The 22,934-nt window shown below is 38.8% G+C and overlaps 1 protein-coding gene across 1 annotated transcript in view; it reads right to left on the reverse strand.

Annotated features, from left to right (window-relative positions):
- Positions 1-1,661: 1,661 nt before the first annotated feature.
- elfn2b (extracellular leucine-rich repeat and fibronectin type III domain containing 2b) overlaps positions 1,662-22,934 on the reverse strand; it is a 74,894-nt gene continuing 53,621 nt past the window's right edge. The window contains exons 3-4 of the mRNA XM_080904517.1: positions 10,040-10,694; positions 1,662-9,060 (exon numbers count right to left, since the gene is read on the reverse strand). Coding sequence (XP_080760643.1) covers positions 6,532-9,060; positions 10,040-10,378 — 2,868 coding nt within the window. The 5' untranslated portion in view covers positions 10,379-10,694 and the 3' untranslated portion in view covers positions 1,662-6,531. The remainder of the gene's footprint in view (positions 9,061-10,039; positions 10,695-22,934) is intronic.

Here is a 22,934-nt window from a genome sequence, read left to right on the forward strand (position 1 = left end):
GCAGATGGATGTAAACAACCAGCAGCTTATTATATATTTACCCTCTTTTTATACACCTGTTGCTAAAGATTAGCATATCTGCAGAGGTAACTGTCAGTACACTTTATAATACAACCACCCAAATGAAAACCAGTAGGCAAGAATCAAAAATGTAAGTATAACATCAGCATTGTTTTAGAAAAAAAAAACTAAGGCTAAAACCTAGATGTTCAAATCAAAGGTACTTGACAATATTTGAGCCCCTACAGTTTTTGTTTTCGATGTACGTCCACTTATTGTACACAACAATATATTTTGTCTCTCAAAAAATACAGGGAATCATGCAAATATAACAACTTTTTCTTTTATGTAGTACACTATGTTAAGTTTTCTCTGTTCTTAAACCTTTATAACATAAATCATCGCAAGTACTAAAAGTCAGTCTCTTTGTCCCCAATAATTTCCCAATAACCTCCCCCCTACACCAAGAAAAAACAAACAAACAAACAAAAAAGAAACTAAAAAAAGAAAAAAAGACAACTAAACTGAAAAATAGGTACACATAGACATATCAATAGATCAGGCTGAGTTATAAAAAACATCCATAGAAGCATTTTTAACCTTACTATATATTTTTTTCTTTTATCTAGTGTACAAAATTCACAGATATTTCACAGATTCTATTAGTCCTTTGTCCCTCTTTGGAAACTGGGTCCGATCAGCCCATTTGGGCTTACTGTTATAGGATAGAAATAGGATTTTCAAATGCTCTTCTGCTCATAAACCACATAAGGGGTAACTTGTACATTCAGGTGAAGGATAGTAGTTGTCACTGAATGCTTTCCGCTTACAGATTTTTACAGTTAGATTTTCCAGAGAGCTTGGCAGATGGAAAGGAAGGGCTGGCGGTTCTCAGCCTGTCAGTTCTGTGTGAAGAGTGAGCAAGAAAGCCAGGTTTCGTTTGTTTTTGCCGAATTCCTTTCACCGTTTTACGAAAATACAATTTCACATTAGGCTAACACACACACACACACACACACACACACACACACACACACACACACACACACACACACACACACACACACACACACACACAATGGCATGCATTCAGAAGCCCTTCTGCGGCTATCATGAGAAGACACACAGGGCAGTTTTTCATTTATCAACTGACTAACTGACTTGGTAGACTATTGGACAGAAGGTCTGAGGATACCAAAAGAAAGGATTTGTCAATGCAGATGCCTGCCTTCCTTGATGCTTTTGAAAGCTGAGAGCTGGTCTTAGCTGCCATCAATTTGGAATATTTAGTAATAACTGTTCCCACAAGAATCCCTGTTATAGATGTGCTATTGTTTGTTCCTGTAGCCATGTTTCCACACATGCCTTCTGCTCTCATCCAGCCTAGTGCCTTATTCTTTCAGGACCGTGTCTATTACCTGCCTTTCAAGAAAATACTCATTTAAGTTTGATCTCACTGTGACCCATCCTGACTCATGTGTTTCCTGGTGAGGGAAGGTAAAAGGAGAAGAAAGGGGAGGGAGAAAATGCTTAATAAACACACATAATAAACAAGTTGAAAAATTCAGTTTGATGATGGTCGTATGACACCATGTATTATTAAACATATATATATTAAACGTATTGCTAAACTTACTCAATATTTATCATTCAGTGTTGTGATTAGGTAATGATTGTTATATCTTATACATATAGATATCCTCTATATTATTTTACAGTAGGAATGTATAAATTATGATGATTGCCAATTATGACAACCAATAGAGTGCATCAAGGATTAATTGTCTGGGTATAAAATTCAATTTTATGCAGTTCTCAAACAAAATTATTTATTTATTATTATTATTACCATTGATCATTGAATGAGACTAAGACATAAGGCATCAGAACTGAACCTAATTCAATCCTGACTTGGAGAAAGTGTAAATCATAAAAGCCAGACTCTAAGAAAAGGTTCAAACATTAATAGTACACTGCATGGTTTTCTCACATCTGACTTGCCGGTTGCTTTGAGACAAACAACATCGATGGAACTACAAAAACAACCATCCATCTCCAAGTGAGTCACCCTCCAGGGTTTCAGTGAGGACATGGGCAGGGAAGGAAGATTTTTTTGCTTCATGTTTTTTTTTTCCTTACTCTGTGAGACAAACAAAAAAAGTAAAATCTCATTGCTAATGTTCTGAAAAATATTTAAAGTTTTGTCTCAATTTTGAATGAATAACCTAAAGGATTCTTTGACCAAATGGTTAGTCTCTATTGCATTGAATTGAAATCCTATGTATTTTATGGATTGAATTTGATAGACTACCATTCAATGTAGAGATCATGCCACAGTTGTCCTGAATTAACAGTACTGCCAATCACTAAAATCATTTTTTATGTTTCTGCAATGGTTAATCCACTAGTATGCAGAAGCTCTTTAAGTGAAATTATATTTTAATGCTTGTATTTTAGCATTTCGTAATTACAATATTGTTCTTATCCATGAATTTTCAAATGTACTGTTTTACAAAAAAGTAGAAAAAACACTAACAAACATTTTTTATTTTGTTATTGAGACACCAAATTGCTTTACTTTCCTGAAAATAAAAAAAAAATAGTTTTAGTGGTTGATGGTGCAGCTGATCAATTCGTAACTTCCCAGAGAAGTCCAGCATGTTGCCTCAAATTTGGACATTTATGATTTGCAAAATAAAGACCAATATATATTTTTAGTTTGAAACAAATTTTGACAGATTTCTAAAATATTTGTTTTCTTGTTTTCATGACAGGTGGTCTAATCAATTTGTTAAGTATCTAATAAGTTTAAAACACCATCTGGTGCGTTTCAAACAAAAATAGACGGCAGACATTTATTTGAGAGGGCAAAAGTGGTTGCTCACCTTCTTCTGTTCACAATCATGCTCAATATTATCTGTGGCTGTGTTTTTTTGTGTTTTCTGAAAGCTGCTTCCAAGTTTTACTGTCTCACGATTCAAATTTAAATGTTAATTTTAATTATGCGTTTTAACTACATTTTTGGTAAAATGTAGTTTGTATTTTGGCAACAACTTAAAATTAACTGTAATGGTAAAACTCTGCTCAACTATAATAATAACAGTCATTTGAGGTTTAGTGAAGCTACTCAGAAATCATTAGAAATGTTGGCACTTCTCTCAAATGCAGTGAAAACTGAGATCTAAGCAAATGTTTCAAAATTGAGCAGAAGAGCACTTGACAACAGAAAGTTTATCTCCTGAAAATCACTGATGTATTAAAAGTGTTAAATAAAACAGAAAATGTATAGGGGAAAAGTCAGTGACAACATTGATAAAATCAAATTACTTATATAGTTTTCAGTGCCAAGCCACATAAGTTGAATGCTCAGCTGAGGCCTTTTTATACATCTAAATGCAAATAGGATTGGGTTTTGCCATATTGGGCAAGCTATTCAGCTTGCTTGCAAGCCACTTTGCAACCTCACAGACTTTCTATCATTGATGTCTGTACTGTTCTGCCATGTTCTCTGGTCTTGCTGCCACCAGCTTTTCATGAATTCATGTGGAAAGGCACGGAAAACCCAGCACATAGCCCTATCACCAAATACAACTTCCTGCACACAATACTAAGAGCTACAGTGGTCCTTTTCACTGAACAGTAATGTCAAATGTTATTTTGTCAGGTAGATTAACAAAAACGGCAACTGAAATGAAAACCGTCCTGATATTCCTTAACATATGTTGCTTATGCTTAACCTTGCTGTCTATTTCTGTAAACTTGTTATGGCAGATGAAGAATGCACCAAGTTCTTTCTGTAGGATTAGATACTCTTAGTACATACAAGTAAACAAACTGGTAAAACTAAGTCAGTTACAGTAACATGTTACTTAGAAAAAAGCAGAAAAGACTTCCAGGACTGTATTATATGTTCATCACACGGTGCTTCATTGTAAAAACAAGGCAGATGAGGTGGTGCATCCCCGATACACTGTTGCTAAAAGATTACAGTGGACCCAGACGCACACAGCTATGCACTGATCCAACGATTATGACCTCTGAATCTGACTCTATCCAAACATCTTGATAAACAAGAAGAAAAGAGAGGAAGAAGGAAATACAAAGATCAGTGTGGAAATACATTATAGTTTGCATATCATTCCTGTTCAACCTGCAGTTTTTTTAATAGAATCAATCCACTACTAAAAAGCAACATCACAAAGAAAAAAGAACAGAAAAGCAGCAGTGTTGGTACACGGTGCACCCCTCCTCCAAGTTCTGCCTGCAACAAACCTCATTTAATGAAACGGAGCAGGTCGTGTTCGGTACCCTGCTCACATCACACCTACTGTGTACATCATTGAACCTGTGGGAGCAGGGAAGGTGGTGGGAGGCGGACCAAGCGAACACTACTTGCAATATACAAGTGAGCGTAAGAAGAAAGAAAATATATACCTGACAGTAAACTTGTCATTAAAACTTACTGAAGGTAGCCGTGAACAAAGATATGGAGCGGTAACCGCTGATTTAGTTTTCACATTTTTAGGGTATTATGTCTCTGATTGTGTATGTTAGCTGATGATATGAAAATTTAACTGTTACACAGCACTTAAGGTAAGCAGGATGCCTTTTTGAGTCCCACGAAACAAAGGTGTCATTATTACAAGCAAGTCATTTCGGTAGAAAATTCAAGAAAAGGCCCGATAATCCTGTTTATGATTAGAGATTATGGGATGGCTGAGTTAGCAAGGGGAGAAAGATACCCTGGACATGTTTGACATCTCTACACTTACACATGCCGTTAATAATCTAGTTCAGACTCAGACAACCAGCCACGGGGCGAAATATTGACGAATATTAATTTTAATTAGTTGGGGAATATACAATATAATCAAACAAGGCATGCCAACACCTGCTTACAATGACCACTGTGTACCACACAGCCACACACACACACAATCATGAGGCATAGAGTGCAAGCAGACATGCCTGTAACAAGATTTTTTTGTTTGTTTTTGTGGGTTTTTTTGTTTTTTTAATTATCAGTTATATACAACAGTAACATTAATTCCCAGAAAAGAACAGATACATTGGCAGTAATTAGAAGTGTCCTTTCCCTCTCTGCCTCAATGAGTTTTAATGTAAGAGAAAGGATTTGGAATGTACGGTCGTGCTAACACTAAATGATGAAAATAGATTTCCCCATAACCTGCCTGCTTGTCTACTTACATTCACTGTGGCTGCGGAAAAGGATTTGTAACCTGGGTTGAACCCTTCATTTCTTTTTTTGGCCTCTGCCATATATGGATCACACGTCTTGTGATATGATTAAAGTGATATCTATCGCTTTAATCAACCTATGTGTTACATGGTAAAGTTCCCTCATTGTACACCACATCCTACACCGTCAGGTAAGTAGTATTTAAGGGGATGTTAATGTGTCCTCTGTATTGCTTCAGACAAACACCATAATTCAGATCATTGCTCAGCGAAGTACGATTTAGGTCAGTGAGGATATTTTAGGGAACACGTTCTTTACTCATTAAACAATGCAAGATTGTTACTCGGAAGGATGCGGGTTTTAGATATCACCCTGGGTCAACACACCTGAATCAAATGATTAGTTCATCACCAGGCCTCTGAAGAACTTCAAGACATGTTAAAGCGGTCATTTAACCATTTAAATCAGCTGTGTTGGATCATCTAAAACCTGCAGGACACCGGCCCTTGAGCGTTCCCGCACCCTTGCTTTAGACGCATCCATGGCACTGTTTCCGGCCAATGTCCCAGTCTATCTTTTTCCTATGATTTTCCTAGAACCCACTTCACTATATTTTATCTTCATATGTTCATTTCTTTACAATTATTCCTTTTTTTAGTGTGCCAGATGCTTTTTGAAATGCAAATACCTCGGCCTCAAGAAGGATCTAAGAGAATAAAGTCAGAGCCTGAATTTGACATCTCTGTTCACTAATCTGCATGTTGTCAGTTGTACCACAGCACAGATCACACCCTATCAGATTCACCATTACTTAGAACGTCTAAATAATCCCAGGTGGAATGCTAAAGACGTATGCAGCACCCAATAAAAAAAAACAACTCAAAACATCTTGGATCACACTAAGCAGAAAATGAAGGGAATCAGCATTTACTCTGTGACAACCCACAGATGAAAACATGGCACTGTTAAAGATGGTCCTTTGCATCACAAAATGTGATCAGTCAAATAGAGTACTAAATTACACAGTTGGCATTTGCTCCCTGTACTATAAATGAAACCCACAAACACTGAATAAGAATGAACCATAGAAGTTGCTACAATGATGTGTAAAAAAAAAATGACTCAGATCCCAGGCACAGTTTTGCAGTCCTTGCTCTTAGCGCAATATTTATACACCTAGCATGCCAAAAGGAGAAAAAAAAACCTAAAGGCAAAATTTTGTCCTACATTTTTCTCCCTATGAAGTAAAACTGATTTCTCTGGCCCAGGGGTGCATCAGTAAAAGCAGTATCTGAACTCTATATCCTCCAGTGGTTAACTCTGGCCCCCAGTCACAGATTTTGCTGTGCTGACACACCCTTCCAGTAATCAAGAATGTCATGCAGGTCCTCGCCTTTAGCAAACTGCACCTTTTTTCGAAGGGCATTTCCAGCGGTCACATAACAGGACTCATCACGTGGGCCTTTCCTGTAGGGACGAAAACGCTCCCAGATCCGCAGTGAGCTCTCTGAGCAGTACTCGGGGCTGGAGGAGTAGCCCGAGTAACTGGAATGATGGCGGGCAGGCGAAAGCTGGGAGTAAGAAGCTGCGTCCCTGCGGGACCGTGTCAGGGGCTTTAGGAATGAAACTCTTTGGGCTGGGGAACCCTGGTGGGAGCCTTCATAGTAGAGAGCGGGGACAGAGTGGCGGTGCTCCGAGCAGTGGTAGTCCTGCTGCACCTCCAACTGCTGCTGCTGCTGCTTCTGCTGCTGTTGATGTTGTATCTGTTGCTGCTGATGGTAATGGTGGGATTTTTGGTTGTCCTGATGTTGGGCACCAACACCACCACTGTCGCAACCACCACCACTCCCTCCACCACAGCTCCCACTTCCCACTAAAGGGAGTCTCTCCAGGGGCTCCCCACAGCCCACAGGACTGGCCCGGTCTGGGTACTGCTGCTGCTGTTGATTACAGGCATCTGGGCTCCTTGGCTCAGGGACATCCAGGCTGTACACCCTGGCTCCTCCGCGCTCCCTGTCTCGACCCATGGAGCCACAAGATGTGGTACTGCACTGTTTCTTGACAGAATTTACAATAACGACAGCTGCATCTGCACTCATTTGCCGCTGAATGGGACGTACAGCATTGGCCGGAGGAGGGGGCCTGTAGGGGGGAGTGACAACAAATCCCCCACCACTGATTCCAGGGCGCTCAGAGAGAGGGGCATTCAAGGCAGGGAGTGGAGGTGGAGGGGGAACTTTGTTGGGAGCGATGACCTGGCATGTCTCTGTCATCCCTTGAGAGAGTGGGATTAGGCCACGTGTTAGGGAGGACGTGCTGGTGGGCGGTGGGGAGGTGGGATTGGAGGAAGAAGGGTTTGTAGAGGCCCCTGAAGCAGCAACTGCAGCTGCATCCAGTTTCAGGGCATCAATGCAATTGTTAATGATCTGATTAACCTTGTCCACCTCCATGGCAATAGTTGAGATCTCAGATGCAGAACCATGCCCATCATCATCCGAGTCATCGCCAATATCAGTTCCATCATCGTCCCTCAAGTCTTCTCCCCTCATCACTCCATGCATACCATCTCCCATCCGCTCCACCCCTGCCCCTCCAGTTCTGATATCCATATAGTTCCCTTTGTTTGTAGCCATGGCCTCCGAAAAGGCAGTGGCCATCTTTTCCACTTGTGGGATAGAAGAAAGTCTTGAGGAAGTGGTGTTGGCTGAGTGGAGCATTCCCGAGCTTGAGGATGTCGACATGGGAAGTTTCCCTCCATGGTGATGCTGATACTGGTGATGTTCTCTGGACTGTTCCTGGAGTTTGTGGACTGCTGATGGATCATTTGCTACTGCTGCTGCCACCTCTGGTCCATAGCGCATTTCTAGTATAGTTTTCTTGACACAGATAGATTTCCTCTTCTCATCATGCATCCGTTTTTTACGAAGACAATAGTAGACAAGGCCTAAAATGATTAGCATGCCAAAAAGGCAGCCCACAATAGTCATTATATAGTGAGTAGTGGTGGAAGGTGTGGGGAGCATATCATCTTGACTTTGCCCCCGAGTGGAAAACTGGAGGCAGGTGTGGTTGTAACGTTGAGAGTTGCGGATGGATACCACACAAAAGGTGTAATTACTGCGTGGTTTTAGTTTGTTAAGGGTGATCATCTCCTTCTTGTTCTTCAAGTTCATGACATCAGACACAAATGTGTTGTTGTATTGTGTTAGAATATACATTTTACTGAAGGGCTTTGGAATCTTCACAAGGAGAGATGCTGATGACAAAGAGACATGATGGAGCTTTATGCTGGGACTGAAGCTGTCTTCAGTAGACGAGGAAGAGGTTGTAGGCTGGTGGTATGGTCCTATACCACCAAACATCTCTGGTCCGATCCCAGAAGGACCATCTAAATCTGGCGGTAGAGAGGTCATTCCTGGAATCATTACACCGTCTCGGCAGTGATGGTACAAAATGTTTTTAGCATTCCGACCAGAATGTCCAGCTGCAATAGGACTCAGTAAAGGATAGCCAAACATCTCCCGCGGCGTCTCGCATAGGAGGCGGTCATAAGTATGTGAGACATTGTTGAAGAACTCCAACCAGGTTAGAAAACTATAAAGATCGCAGCCACAATGGAATGGATTTGCTGCCAGTTCACAAACCATAAGCCGACTAAGAACTGTGAAAGTGGATGGGTCAATGCGGGCAAGTTTGTTGGATGACAGGTCAATGCTGCTCAGGCTCGGGCACTCCCAGAATGCATTGCTGGCAACAACCTCAATCAGGTTGTGCTGCAGGAACAGGCACTGCATACGGCCGAGCCCTCTCAGCATACCCTCAGTCAAATTTGTCAGTTTGTTGTAACCCAACTGAAGAACCTGAGAAAAACAAGAGCATTTTTAAAATGATGTATTTTTAAGCTGGGGTCCCAAACAAATTACCAAATAACTGTGATGCTGTAGCATATTCTACAATTTGCATAACAATTCTAAAATATGTCTGTATTAACTAAGCCACCAGTATATGCTTTAATAAAAATGATATTTTAAATGTAAACACATTATTATCTTTTTTTGACTAAGATATGAAATTACAGTTATTTACTTGCTTTCCTAAATAGAAAAATTTGTTTCAGCAGTTGAATATTGTTCTTGAATAAGAACGAAGACTAGAGCTTAATTTTGGGCATCAAAACATGAGGTCACTTTGTTATTTGCCTATTAAATACTGTAAGAGTATAATTAGTAATTAATTAGTAGTATAATTTGTAGCTGTAAAAAAATCCTTAAAATCCTTAAAAATTTAGTACTAAATATAGTCTGCTTGAATAAGGTACAACAAACAATTAATACAACCTAAATCCTATGCATGCACTTGTCAATTTGAAAATGTTATGGTCAAATTAAGATCTAATGCACAGGTGTCAAACCTCGAGGGCCAGTGTCCTGAAACTTTTACATGTGTCCCTGCTGCAACACACCTGATAGAATTTAGTAGGTCATTAGCAAGAACTTGCCTGCATGCTGAGGTAGCAATTTAGCCATTTGATTCATGTTACAGAAGCTCAAGAGTGAATGAACATGTTGCAATAAAAGTAGATTTTAGAAGTAGATTTTTTTTAAACTTACACTTTTATTTAAATGTACTTAAGTAGGGTTACGGTTAGGGGTTGACACCTCAGCATGCAGTCAAGTCTTGCTAAAAGACTTGACTGCATGCTGAGGTCCTACAAATTTTATTAGGGTGTGTTGCAGCAGGGACACATGTAAAACTTTCAGAATACAGGACCTCACGGACTGGAGTTCGACACCCGTGATCTAATGCATCGTGTGCATTTAACACCCATCTTCTTGTTACCTGTAAATTGGCCTGTCCTGCAAAGGCTCCATCCTCAATGTAGTTGATTTCATTCTTGGTGAGGTTGAGGTCAGTCAAGTTGGTAAATCGATACATGGAACTGAAGAGCACGGCTTTCAGCTTGTTCTCATTCAATCTCAAGTCATGCACTGTGTTGTTGATGTGCTGGGGGATAGTCTCATATGGAGGCTGATTCTGGCTACATATAGCTAGCCACACATAGCCTTTGTCCCCCTCAATGAGCCAGCAGTCCCCATTAGCCGTGTTAGGGAAATAAGAGAAAAATAGGAGGGAAGGAAGAATAAGAAGGAAAGCGGAGGTGGTAGAAGCACCCTGCATTATTCCAATATAAATCAAAGGGAAAAAATGAAACTATAATCAGGGAAATAGAGGGAAATGGGAAAGAAAGGTGTGTTTACAGGTAAAGGAAAGCAACAAAAGCTGCTGGTAGGGTTTCCAAAGAGGAGATGGGTCTGGGTTGGGAGCGGTAAAAGGGGAGAAGCCTTCACGATACCAGTCTCTGCTTCATGGGGATTAGCAGGGGACCCATGTTATGTCATATTTTGTTGGATAAAAGTTTGAGGTAACACAGTTTGTCTTCAGTTTTAGTTGTGACAGAGCCAAATAGATAAACCTTTGGAATGATCAGTGGGATCTGTAAATGAGAAGAGAAAAAGGAGAAACATTAGAAAAGGAACATTTCTGAATGATAGACATGATGAAAACAAAACTATTTGGTTTTGGTTTATTTTGGCTTTTTTTAAAAGAAATGTTGCTTGGAAGGGTTGTCAAAGAACACATGCTTAACAAAGAATGAAGGCTTTATTTGTGGACTTTAAAAGATTGAACTGAATTCAAACTTCACTAAATTCCTAATGTGGGCATCACAAAATCAGTCTGCTTTCAACTGGGCTTGTTCCAAGTTTTTTTTTCTTGTGCTGGCTTTTCTTTCTTATATATGTATTATATATTCATGCTGCACTCAAATGATGTTCTCTTAGCCAACTGCCTCTGCACTTAGTCATTACCTGCTGCTCCCCTCCCCAATTCATGAGGCTATGAGGTCATCAAGCTTTGGCTGATACCTACACTATGTGAACCTGCCAGTCTTTGTTGAGTCCTGAGAGGGCCTGTTTCAAACATGAAGTACAGCATTAATCATCCAAATGCTGACAGCACATTGTCTTCACAGACATTCCTTGTTATGACACTATCCTGCCAAAACCTAAGCTCTCTAACCCATCTGCATGTCATTTGAATAGCAGTCAAGCGTTTACATAAGGAGAGGATTAGCCGCCTGTTGCATCATGACAGACATTGTCCTCTTGCCGGCTCAGCAGCTGGGAAAAACATACTTACAATTACACATACGTTGCATATGCACACTAAAATGGACACGGAAAAATGTGGATGAGTACATGTGCACCCCGAAGCACATAGATGCCCTCATATAACAGCTCGCATGTATGCACACAGGATATCTAAAGGCAAACAAGTCAGGACAGATTCTGTACAGCGTTGAACGGTACAGTTTGTCTTTGTACTTGCCATTCTCTCTAAAAATCATCTCACATTCCCTCAGTTTTATATTCTCTTGATTCCCATCATCGTTTCATGAAAACAACAAGGAAAATCTCTCCCTGCTCCTCTGAGAAACAGACCAAATTTATTTCTTATGCTCTAAATTCTGCTTCTTTCTAAATCCGGCAAAGAATTGAACTCATTACAAATTATTCTGGTCCATGCTCCCCAGAGGTGTGAGCAGAATCAGGTCCATCTTCTCTTTTAATCTACTTATTACTGCAGAGAATGGTAACCCTGCAGTTCTTTGCATAATACTGCATTATCATGTATCTGATGACCTCGGGTACCTGTTAGGTATCTGGTCTTAAGATTTTATGGAGACACGGCACAAAGAAGACATTAAACATGTACTGGATAATGGATAAGACAAATAGATATGAAGACTAAATGTATGTTGTCTGTTTACAATTAATGCATTTAGTTCTGAATACTCAATTTATCAAATGTATACACAAGATTGTTGGTGAGGAGATTCAAATAAGTGCTTGACTTTCTGGCAAACTACAGAACAGTAAACATAACAAGAATATTACATTATTTTACTTGAACAGTGACTGAATGTGCAACATTTTTATGCCAGACTGGTCCAAAAGTCAGTTGTGAGAAACACCCAGGTATAAATAAATGCTCCTAAACTTAATTGATAATGTAAAATGAATAATCTCTTTTTTTATGTTTGATGATATCATTCCCGATGGCGGTTCAGTGCTTAGCACTGTCACGTCACTGCTCGATGGTACTAGGTTTGAACTGGCTGGGTTCTTGCTGTGTGGATTTTCTCCGTGTAACTGCATGAAGTTCTCTCCAGGTAGTCTGGCTTCCTCTCACAATCCAAAGGCATGCATGTTAAGTTAAATGGTAATTCAAAATTGCATCGGTAACCTGTTCAGAGTGTACCCCACCTCTCACCCTATGACAGCTGGAATAGGCTCAGACCCCCTACGACCCTGAACTGGATAAAAGGAATAAAATGAATGGATGGATAGATGGAACCTTAAATCACTGAATGGGTCCTTTACACTCACACCTACACATAACATTTGTATACCTTATAAGCAATATATTGCAGTCTTCTTTTCATCTCTTTACATTCTGTCTAGTGGCACAAATATATTCTCTGTTGAACTCATGAGCACGCACTGGGACACTCCCTTGCAACTGAGTGTCTTGCTCTTCGTCTGAGGTTTATCCCCTCCACAGGAGACGTGATCTCATTTGGCGCTCCACATACTGAAACCCAGAGGGTTCATACAAGAGAGGCAGGAAACACAGTACGTCTGCATGTGTGTGGTATGGGATATGATTACATAATTAGGAATACGGGACACGCAGAACACCTGTCTCAAAGGGAAAATGCATGACTCATATCATCGATCCATTTGTAACTATAAAAATGTAGGACACGGGATTCAACTTTTTTTTCTGCCAGTATTGCACACTGGTGTTGTACATTGTAAACTTTGCTTCCGCGACAAATATAAGAGCATACTTTTTAGATTTTGGTCTATATTAAGCATGCATTTTATTACAGACCAAATTCAAATGAAGCTCAGCAGAGGGGTTTGTTACTTTGATAAGCTATACACATTACACCGCACAGTATTAATAGCACTGGAAACTGACAGAATCAGTTTCTTGCTTCTTTTCATGAAAGCTATCTTTGACCTGCATATGTGCTCTTAGTAGGTCATGGCATCAGAAAAGTTCAAAGCTAGAAACTAAAAAGTGAACAGGTAGCTGTAAGCTTTTACCTCAAATATGTCTGGAAGCACAAACACCTCAGCCATAAACTGCTTAAATAAAAAAGAATAAAACATTATTTAGGTTTTGCACAATTAAAGCAATCCAAGATTTTAAACAAAGCAAATCTGAGCAATGTGTGAGCTGAAATTAGACACTTTAGATTTAGATTAAAAATGTGGATAAAGTGGCTACCTTAGCTTAAAGAATCCCAACACTATTAAACACAACTAAATGCTGTCTTTACTGAATATTGCATGCTGTGTAATCACATTTACTGGGAGGTATCCTCTTTAAGACAATGTAATTTTCTCTGCATCGTTTCAAGTGAAAAACCTGGATTTAGAAAAGCTCATATTTAATCATAGTCTGAAAACAAAAACAAAAGAAATATTTCAACTTCATAGAATTTCTAAAACCTTAAGGTTATAATGAGCTCGAACCCTTATAGTATATATATATATATACTTATTTATATACATATATATATTTAATGGTATACCTTGTGTTGTGTGTGTGTGTGTGGGGGGGGGGGGGGGGGGGGGGGGAGTTGTGTGTGTGTGTTTCTTGTCTTGTTTTTATGGACATGTAGTCTGCCAATAAAGATTGAATTGAATTGAATAATGTTACACACTAAAAGGATAGAGTTCATAGAAAAAAGTGCTTGTATGAATGGGTGAATGAGGCAAATTGTATAAAGTGCTTTGAGTGCTCAGACAGAGTAGAAAAGTGCTATATAGGAACCGTTCCATTTACTATTCCATTACCATTTATCTCAGTGGCAGGTGTCACCAGGACAAAATTTTGCCGTAATGAGACACACACACATGCACACATGAACAACGTTAAGATGCTGTTGCCACACTGCTGCAGCTGGTGATAAATGGAAGGATCGGGGAAGCTTTTATTCTTTTATGCTTTCGTTTAAACCTTTGTGACAGACAAAGTGTCCATAACACAAAACCAGAATCCATCAAACAAACAAAATAAACTCCAACTCCAAACTTTTGGGGAATTTCATATTTGGTTGTTATTGATTGCCTACTTTGTAAATCTTTGTAATATATGTAATATATGTATTTATTATATATAATTCTTCGATCTTGTATGGTGCCTACACATACATACACAAACACACTATCACATTTCACATTGCTTCTAGAACACATCTGGGTTACTTGGTGCAAAAGCTTATATTGATACTTGTGATTGCCATGGAAACACATTTATGACGGACAGTGGCAATTAAGTTCAATGTTGAGAAAATAAGATGTCGTTGGCATTTGCATCAAATCACTGTGTGTTCTGCCTTGTTAATCATAATGATGTAACTCTCCTGCCTCAATTCTAACAACACCCAGTGAACATTGGCTTTGACAGGTGTTAGACTTGGAGAGGGTCCATGTCTATTCTGCGCTATCACCGACATTACTCGTGGACACAGGTCACCGTCATTCCAAACGTAAATATATTTGCTGGGACTCGTTGTGCTTCTGGCTGCATATGCTGCTGTCATTTTCAATTGTGTCACCTGTGAATTATACGCGCTCATTGAGTTGACGTGTTAAAACAAAGAGACCTTTATTCGTAACAAAGTGCTGGGCACTTTGTTATGTGTAATTAGCATTTGATTTACGCAGTCAGCTGCTCATTACACAATCAGCAAATGAACCTGTGACCTCTAGTTGCTTTCTGAGAGCTAAGAAGAGCGCTACAGATTTAACTGGGACCAAATATGAAATTGGGGCGATGGTGACTCAGCCTGAGCGGCTATCACTGCGATGTCTTGTCGGGAGGATGATTCAAATAAGGTCTGACACTCATTGGACAAAAATCTGTTGAAGTTGTAGCAGTTGCTAATCTGTGCCAATACACCATGCTCTATTATTTTGGCAGGTACTAAAAATTCAGGCTCCCAGCAGCTTATTTTCTAAGCCTTTCTGACTGACTGTCTTTGGTTTATACAAACTATGATTATCTACACCAAACACAGCTATTCTCACAGTGGTGTTTGATGAGATCACAACACAGTGAAGAACATAAGCAGAATAGATCCTACTACACTGTAAAATGTAATTTTCCGTTACATGTTTGTTTGTTTGTTTTTTAACCTCTATGATGAAAACCTTTTGTGAAGGCATGATGGGCTTGGTAGTTTTAACATTGAGTAATACTGCCATGAGTCAGAATACATTAAATAACCATAAACTAAAGTGATGTGATCTGAACTATCAACTCAAGTGGTGCTTTTAAGCAAAGGAAGCCAAAAAGATTTTTAAAAAATTAACTGCACTCAATAGTCATGCAAATCTTTTAGTATGGACAAAGTTATCTACACCGATCTATTCTTATTCCAGTGTTGTAACTGTTATGCAAAGATTGCTCAATAGGTCATTTAGCAGATGACTCAATTCCTTTTTTATATATCAGAAGAAGAATACTGTCAATTAGCTTTATGTAAACCACACACACACATATCCACAAACTTTGACCTTCATTTTCATTGAGTTAATCCCTGTTATTCAGAATCTCTTACAACGACATGATCAAGTAAACTCTTTTTCAGCCCTTCAGGCGCAGATTTAGTGGCAAGTGCCAAAAACTACAGTGCCTCAACTGCTCCCTTGAGTCTGGCTCCAAAAGCATGTTAATTTCTGTTCATCCCCAATGTTAAAATTCCAAACTGTACAGGATTTCATAGCTTATATTCTCTGCAAACTGCACAGTGGTGATCATTTGTATACATCTATTTAAGGTTTAGAGTTTGCATGATAGGGACACTGCAATAAGATGCCTATACTGGCGAAAGTAGATCTGTTGTTGGTGCCTTTTGGCACATCTGCAATGCAATTTTCAAATTTGCTACCAATAATATGACTTGAGGAGTGGCATATGTGCTAATAGATGCTCAGGAAGTTTATGCTACAGTTTTGAGGAGTGAAATATTCAAGCAAGCATTGTCTGTGCAATACATGCAATCAGTGCAGCTTGGTAAACACGCTTCCTAATGTGGTCACACCTAGTTACAAAAAGTTAAGATGGCAATGGAAATTGCTGAAAGTGTGTGTGTGTGTGTTAGTCCCAAACGTCCTACATTTGCAAACTGTTTATCATAATCTACTCTCTAGATTCTTTGTAGTCCTCCTTGCGTTTGTCGTTCTCAGTTTAGTTTTATAGATCCTTTTTAGTTTTCTGTTGCTTCTCTTACTCAGCTTCATTCTGTCTTTCAACTCCTCTAATCCCCTGCAAGCTTTTGTAATTGTTCTTGTCTCACAATTTCCTTCAATTTTTTTTCTGTCCTCGCTTCTCCCTGTATCAGTCTTCTTCTCTGATGCTACGCTTCCCTCTCGTCCAGGCGTGCTCCCTGGAGTACAGTCAGTGCAGTGTAGAAAGGTTGAGGCTGTGAGCAAAACTTTTTCCTCTCCACTTCTCACGGGGCTTATGGATGAGACAAACACAACTACAGACGGAGCAGGCTCCTCAGAGAGCTTCCCAGTGTGTATGCGGAACAGATGATTTCTCAGTGGTCATAACAGGAACTTACTAAAAGCAGTATTGCTACTTCGTTAAATACAGTTGAAGCAAAATGTTGCCTGTTCATGGGTTTTAAAGCTGGATGGATTATTGTTTAGATAATCTCCCATGCTTTGAGAAGCTATTTGTTGCTCAAGCAGGACAGAAAAATGTAGAAAGATATAAATAAATTTGAAAGGCAGAAAGAAGAAGAGAGAAAAGACAGCCAAGACAGGACCTATGAGAAGGTGTGTTTGATCTGTGGTTCTTCCACAAACTTCTTATTCACCACCAAAAAGAACAATGACAATGTCGTGGATGTTGAAACACCCCTGATGATCATGATTCAGATACAAAAAACCCAATATTTGAGAGTAAGCAGCACATGCACAAAGAAAGAAATGAAAGTGATAGCGGTGAAGGAGTGTTTCAAACTACCTCTCTCAGGTTTGATCTATAATTCATATTTTATCATTGTGCACTCCTTGAGATCTGTCCAACTTCTCTCTCTTCTTTTTTTAAAGTGCCTCACTCTTCTCTGTCCTTTCTGACCTTCTCTATGTTTTTGTGTCTATATCTGTTTGCCAGTGTGTGATGTTTAGACCGTTGTCATCTGTGGCTTCTCATGCATGACATCATATCCATTTCTTGGATGCCTCAAAGGGAAGAAGAAGTGATGCAGTGGAGCGTGACAGACGGGCCCAAAGGTCTAGGGCTAAATGGAGCAGAGCACCTACGGCCTCCAACTGACTGCTACATCACTACTACTAACATGCTTTCTTTTCTGTGCCCCAAATGACCGGACTGAGGGCCAGGAGACACGGCTCCGTGGAGTAACGTGGGCCTGTAAGGTAATGGAGTGATCAGGGATTTTCTAGTAGTATGATAAGGCTAGATTCCAAACAAGGTCTGGGTTAAATTTAGAGATGAAATTGAAGCATGCTGATGGAAAACATGGAAAGAAGAGCGATTTCACCCTTACATACTATAAGGTCAAATTTGACCCATTTTGCAGTAGCAAATATATTCTAAATATCATTCATTTAGCCCGGAGTTTGATCAGTTTTAATACTAAAGTGAACTAAAATACTTATACTAGGAGGTACAGGTGCTAGAAATGTAAGGTGTTATGGATCAAATTAGATTGTTATCTGTTCAGATGAGTTTTAGCTCTGAAATATAAATTAATAATTATTCCTCCATTTCCTAATGTCAGACAAGCTATTCATACTGTTATTTTCACTTTATGGAAATGACTTGCCCAATGTGTGCACAAATGTGGACACGATTATGTATGCTGATGATACGGTAATTTTTACACAAGCCAAAACTGCTGTTGATGCAGCCCATCAGCTTTCATTGGCATCACATGATTTACAAAAATGGCTGAATGACTCATGCCTGTGCCTTAATGTTAAAAAGACCATATCAATGTTTTTTAGTAAACCTAAAACAACCGTGGCTGCAGTAAAAGTTTGCTTGGGTGCACAAGAATTAATTAATGTTGAGGAATTTAAGTATTTGGGAGTGCTACTAGACTCTAAATTATCCTTTAAAAAACACGTTAAAAAAGTAGTGAAAACTTTAAATGTTAATATACAGAACTTTAGACATATCCGCACATCATTAACAGACACAGCAGCCATTACATTCCTGCACTCAATGATACTGGCTCATATTGAATTCTGCATTACAAATTGGTCCTATAGGAGCTTTGCTGCTATTGGGCCAATTGAAGTATGCTACAAAAGAGCATTGAAAGTATTTTTCATGTCACCGTTGTCAAATTTTAGATAAATACAAGTTTCTAAATTTTACTAATTTCAAATTATTTAAATCTGCCTGTCTAATATACAAAGTTATACATGGTCTGGCGCCTCCACCAATGAGTGATTTTATTAAACAAAAGTCTAGCAGTGTTGCCGGGTCACAACTGGCTCGAGCCACTGTTAGAGGTGATTGTGAACTGGCATTCAGGCGGACCACCTGAATGCAGAATGCTTTGTCATATCAGGGAGTGAGCTTCTGGAATAGTCTTCCACTGTCAGTGAGGGAAAGTACAAGTCTCCCCATCTTTAAGAGTCACTTAAAAGGGCGGCTGAGGGACACACAAACATGTGATCATGTTTAATAATCATGATTTATATTGGACGTGAAAAAGAGTTAGTGTATTACAAAAAGGGAAACAGCTATTAGTGTAATGGGTCAGTGTAATATCTGGACATTCAGGGCATGTGCAATACTGGGGTTTGTGCAATATAATTGATGTGTTTCCGTTATTGTTATCTATATTGTCCTCTGTGTCCACTCTTCTTGTCATGGTTATAATCTGGCTTATTTACATTTGTTAAAATGTTCATTAATATGTATTGCCCCTCTTTCTAAATAAAATAAAATAAATAAAATAAAGTAAGCGTAAAATAGCAACAGATAAGTGTAAAAACAACGGAGAAGATCAAATCGCGGAGATAACTCTGTGATTCACTGAAACTTCAGAGATTGCAACCTAAGCAATAACAGTGTACAGGAAACAATAAAAATATTCTCTATCTACGTATGTATGTGTCAGCAAAAGTGGATTATAGTACGTAAAGGTCTATTAAGGGTTCCTGCCAGCTCTCAAGCCTCTTAAATGTTAGGGGAAAAATTGCAAATTGTACAAACAACATTGAAGTGTATTATTGAGAAACACCCACATGTAGAAAATAAGCATTCCCTAATGGACTAGAGATCCACCGATAACAGAATACATATCATCAGCTACTCCTTCTAGTCCTCCGTTGCCTCAGAGGCTCCATCTGCCTCATGTCTAAAATGTTCAGACACGAGCAGCCTGTGAGAAATGTTCTGATATAAGGTCACAGAAATAGTCACAGGATCAAAATAAAACATTCAGTATGTATCTACAGCAACCAAAGCAAAGACACTGTAACCAAAGACACGATTTATTTTAGATATCCAAAAACAGCTCATCTATACTATATGTACCAATCGTTGCAATTTATGCGGTTGAACTGAGTAAACACTCGTATAGATAATTTTAAAAGACAGCTCAAATGACTAATTAACTTATATAGACAATGACCTGACATATTTTTTTCAGAAATTTGGAGAAGGACCTAATGAGTAGGAGTCAAAATTTTCTAAAGCTCTGGATCAACACACACACACACCAAAATCAGCTGCCTGGTAAAGAGGGTGGTACTCAAATTACAGCTCAAGATATCTGATTGTGGCTAATGAAAATGACTAATAAATAAAATAAAACTGCAATTAGAAAGGATTTGTTTCACTCAGGAAGCATAGGTAATTTCAATCTTGTCTGTGGTGATGACTAATTTTATTCCGATACAAGTTCAAATTGTGTGTGATTTCCTCTTTCCTGGTATTAATGATGTAAAAAATAAAATCCATCTGTTTTATATTAGTTTGTTGGCTCTCTCATGATTTAAACAAAACATCATCCACTGGTCTGTCACTACTGGTGACAAGAATGGTAATTACTCCTCCCATTGGGTCATCCACAGATGGGGTAAGCTAACATTTCATTATTCAGTTTAACCTCCTAAGACCCAAACTCTTCCATGGCATGTGTTTTTAATTTCTCTTTGATACTTGGGCTGATTGGGACCTGATAAATGTAAAAACAAAGAATTACCAGATTATTTTTTTTACCTGATTTTTGTTTCTAAGAAAAATGATAGCCACATTGAGGATATTCCTTTCAAATTTCGATAGAACAGTGGCAGTATAATGTCCCCGTAAGTGGATATCAGGCCCTTGTAGAGCAAAATTAAGTATTTTGGTCTAAATAACCCAAAATGTGATGTCCACATATGTGGACGTCAGGTCCTAGGAGGTTAAATAAGAGGAGCATGTGTGATACAAGGCCGGGGTTATAGTGAGATTTTGCAGGTGGGGAAACCCTAACATTAGGTGTCAGTGCTGCCTGGGAAAAATAATTACTTAGAAATACGTCACATAATCATTTTATTCTGAGCTCTGGCAGATTTTTCCTCATGTACAAACTGCAATCAGCTGTATTATATTTAATGGATTTAGTCAGCTAAATTCTTTAAGATATAAGATGATGTTACATGAATTATATGGCTGATTTCCAATCACTCGACAAAATGAAACTAGAATAAAAGGTAGACTTCACTGAGTGCCACCCACTGTACTGGTATGCTGAAATGTAGTAGGATAGAAAAAAAACAAAAAATTTGTCATCACTGGCATAGTTTTAACACATTGTTTAGCTAGTTGTAGCAGCATGGTAGTTTGAAATTAGCATAGATTAAACAACTCACAAATTTACCTAACAGGCAACTCACATATTCATATAATTCCAATTTCAGCAGTATCAGGACTAATCAAAAATTTGTTTCTAAGTCAGAAATCAGAAATCTTTGTGTAAATATATAAAAGATAGTTTTGCAATTTCACCTGCAAGGTCAGGCTGTCATACATGGAGCTAATTACGGTCTTATTCTTTCTTTTGCCCCATCCAGGATGTAATGTAGAAAAAAAACAACAAAGTTGCAGTTTGAAAGCGAATAAATGTCAAAATGACTGAGTTCTGTAATGTGTTCTGCAGCATCTCAGACATCGGGATCTAACCTGTGATTGATGCAGTGAATGAGGGTCAGGTAATGTCTGTTCTTTTCACATAGGACTGTGGCCCCTGTTTATCAGCCCATAACAACAGCTGCACCATCACTTGCATAGTCAACAAACCGCAAGCGCAATTTCTTCAAAGATAAACTTTCTAACTGTAGGATGTTGCCCACAGCTGCCCTGGTGCATAGATGCAATTTAACAAGTTGAAAGAAAGAGCTGGAGTACTCAGCTTTGTGGCAAATTCTGATGTCAATGATCAGTCAAGTGTTTGGCACACAGTAGGAATATTTCCAGGATTCTTTGTGAAACTCTCCCGATGCTCTGGATCCACTTCATTTCAGTTTTATTTAGTTAATGATGGTTTTTACTCTGAAACAGTGGTGCTTAGAAACTTAATGAAAAGTTAAAATGGAACGGGATCCAGTCACCGTCCCCCGAAGCAGTGTAATCTCTGTTGTCACGCATCGCAAGTGCTGAAATTAAAAGTCAGTTTCTAATTTTATTGTTGTTTGTGCTGTAAACTGTTTCAAGTTGCCGCACTAAAAAGTTGGGAATACATTTTTATATCGCCATTGGGGATGAAAAATAATTAAGGAACATGGAGACCAGGAGAAGGGGGGAAGCTCCCCTCAAGATCTCCTGGCAAATCACATCCTGGTAACATCCATCTCTTTGTCTCCATATAGATCCAATATCTCATTTAAAAAAACTGTAAAATGAAAGAGAACATAATGTACAAGATTTAAATTTAACCTGCTGATCAATGCTTACCTTTGAAAATAATCCTGCATCCTCCTCTTATGTCTCTTTCTTAAATCTTTTGCCATCTATCAGAACCACACATTAATGTTTTATTCTCTCTCTGGGAAATACAGCAGACACATTTTGTGACAGACTGTAGAGAAACACTTTGTATTTTTCGTAATATTTGTTTGTTCAGAAATTATGTCATAATTTAAAAAATGCTCCTCTTTTCATGCTCGCTCCTGTTCTGCAGCTTGCTCTGTGCTTAAGTGCCCCAACCTCAACTTTACATCAGCACAATGAACGCTTCACAGGGAAGAGCAAGGAAAAAGGAAATGCTGAAGATGTAAGTGGACGGTGGAACATTATTATTTTCTTATTACTGAGGAAGTATTTCTATATTACTGGAAGCAACTCCAAGCTGTGGCACATGAAAAATTAACTCATTCAACAGTAATATGCATTTACTTGCCCATCAGAATGAATCACAGAGTTCAGGTACCTTCAATTGTTCATTAATTGAAGGTACCTGAACTCTGTTCCCAATTATTCTGATTTACTTTAACCCTGATACAAGGATACCATTCATACAGCAGATTTGATCAGATAATATCCATAACTTACCCTAATGCTGGCAATGATCAAAACTAACTTGAACGTCTTTCCACGGCCACATAATTTTAGTCACTGTGTC

The sequence above is a fragment of the Rhamphochromis sp. 'chilingali' genome, assembly GCF_963969265.1.
Source record: "Rhamphochromis sp. 'chilingali' genome assembly, chromosome: 15".
Lineage (NCBI taxonomy): Eukaryota > Metazoa > Chordata > Actinopteri > Cichliformes > Cichlidae > Rhamphochromis > Rhamphochromis sp. 'chilingali'.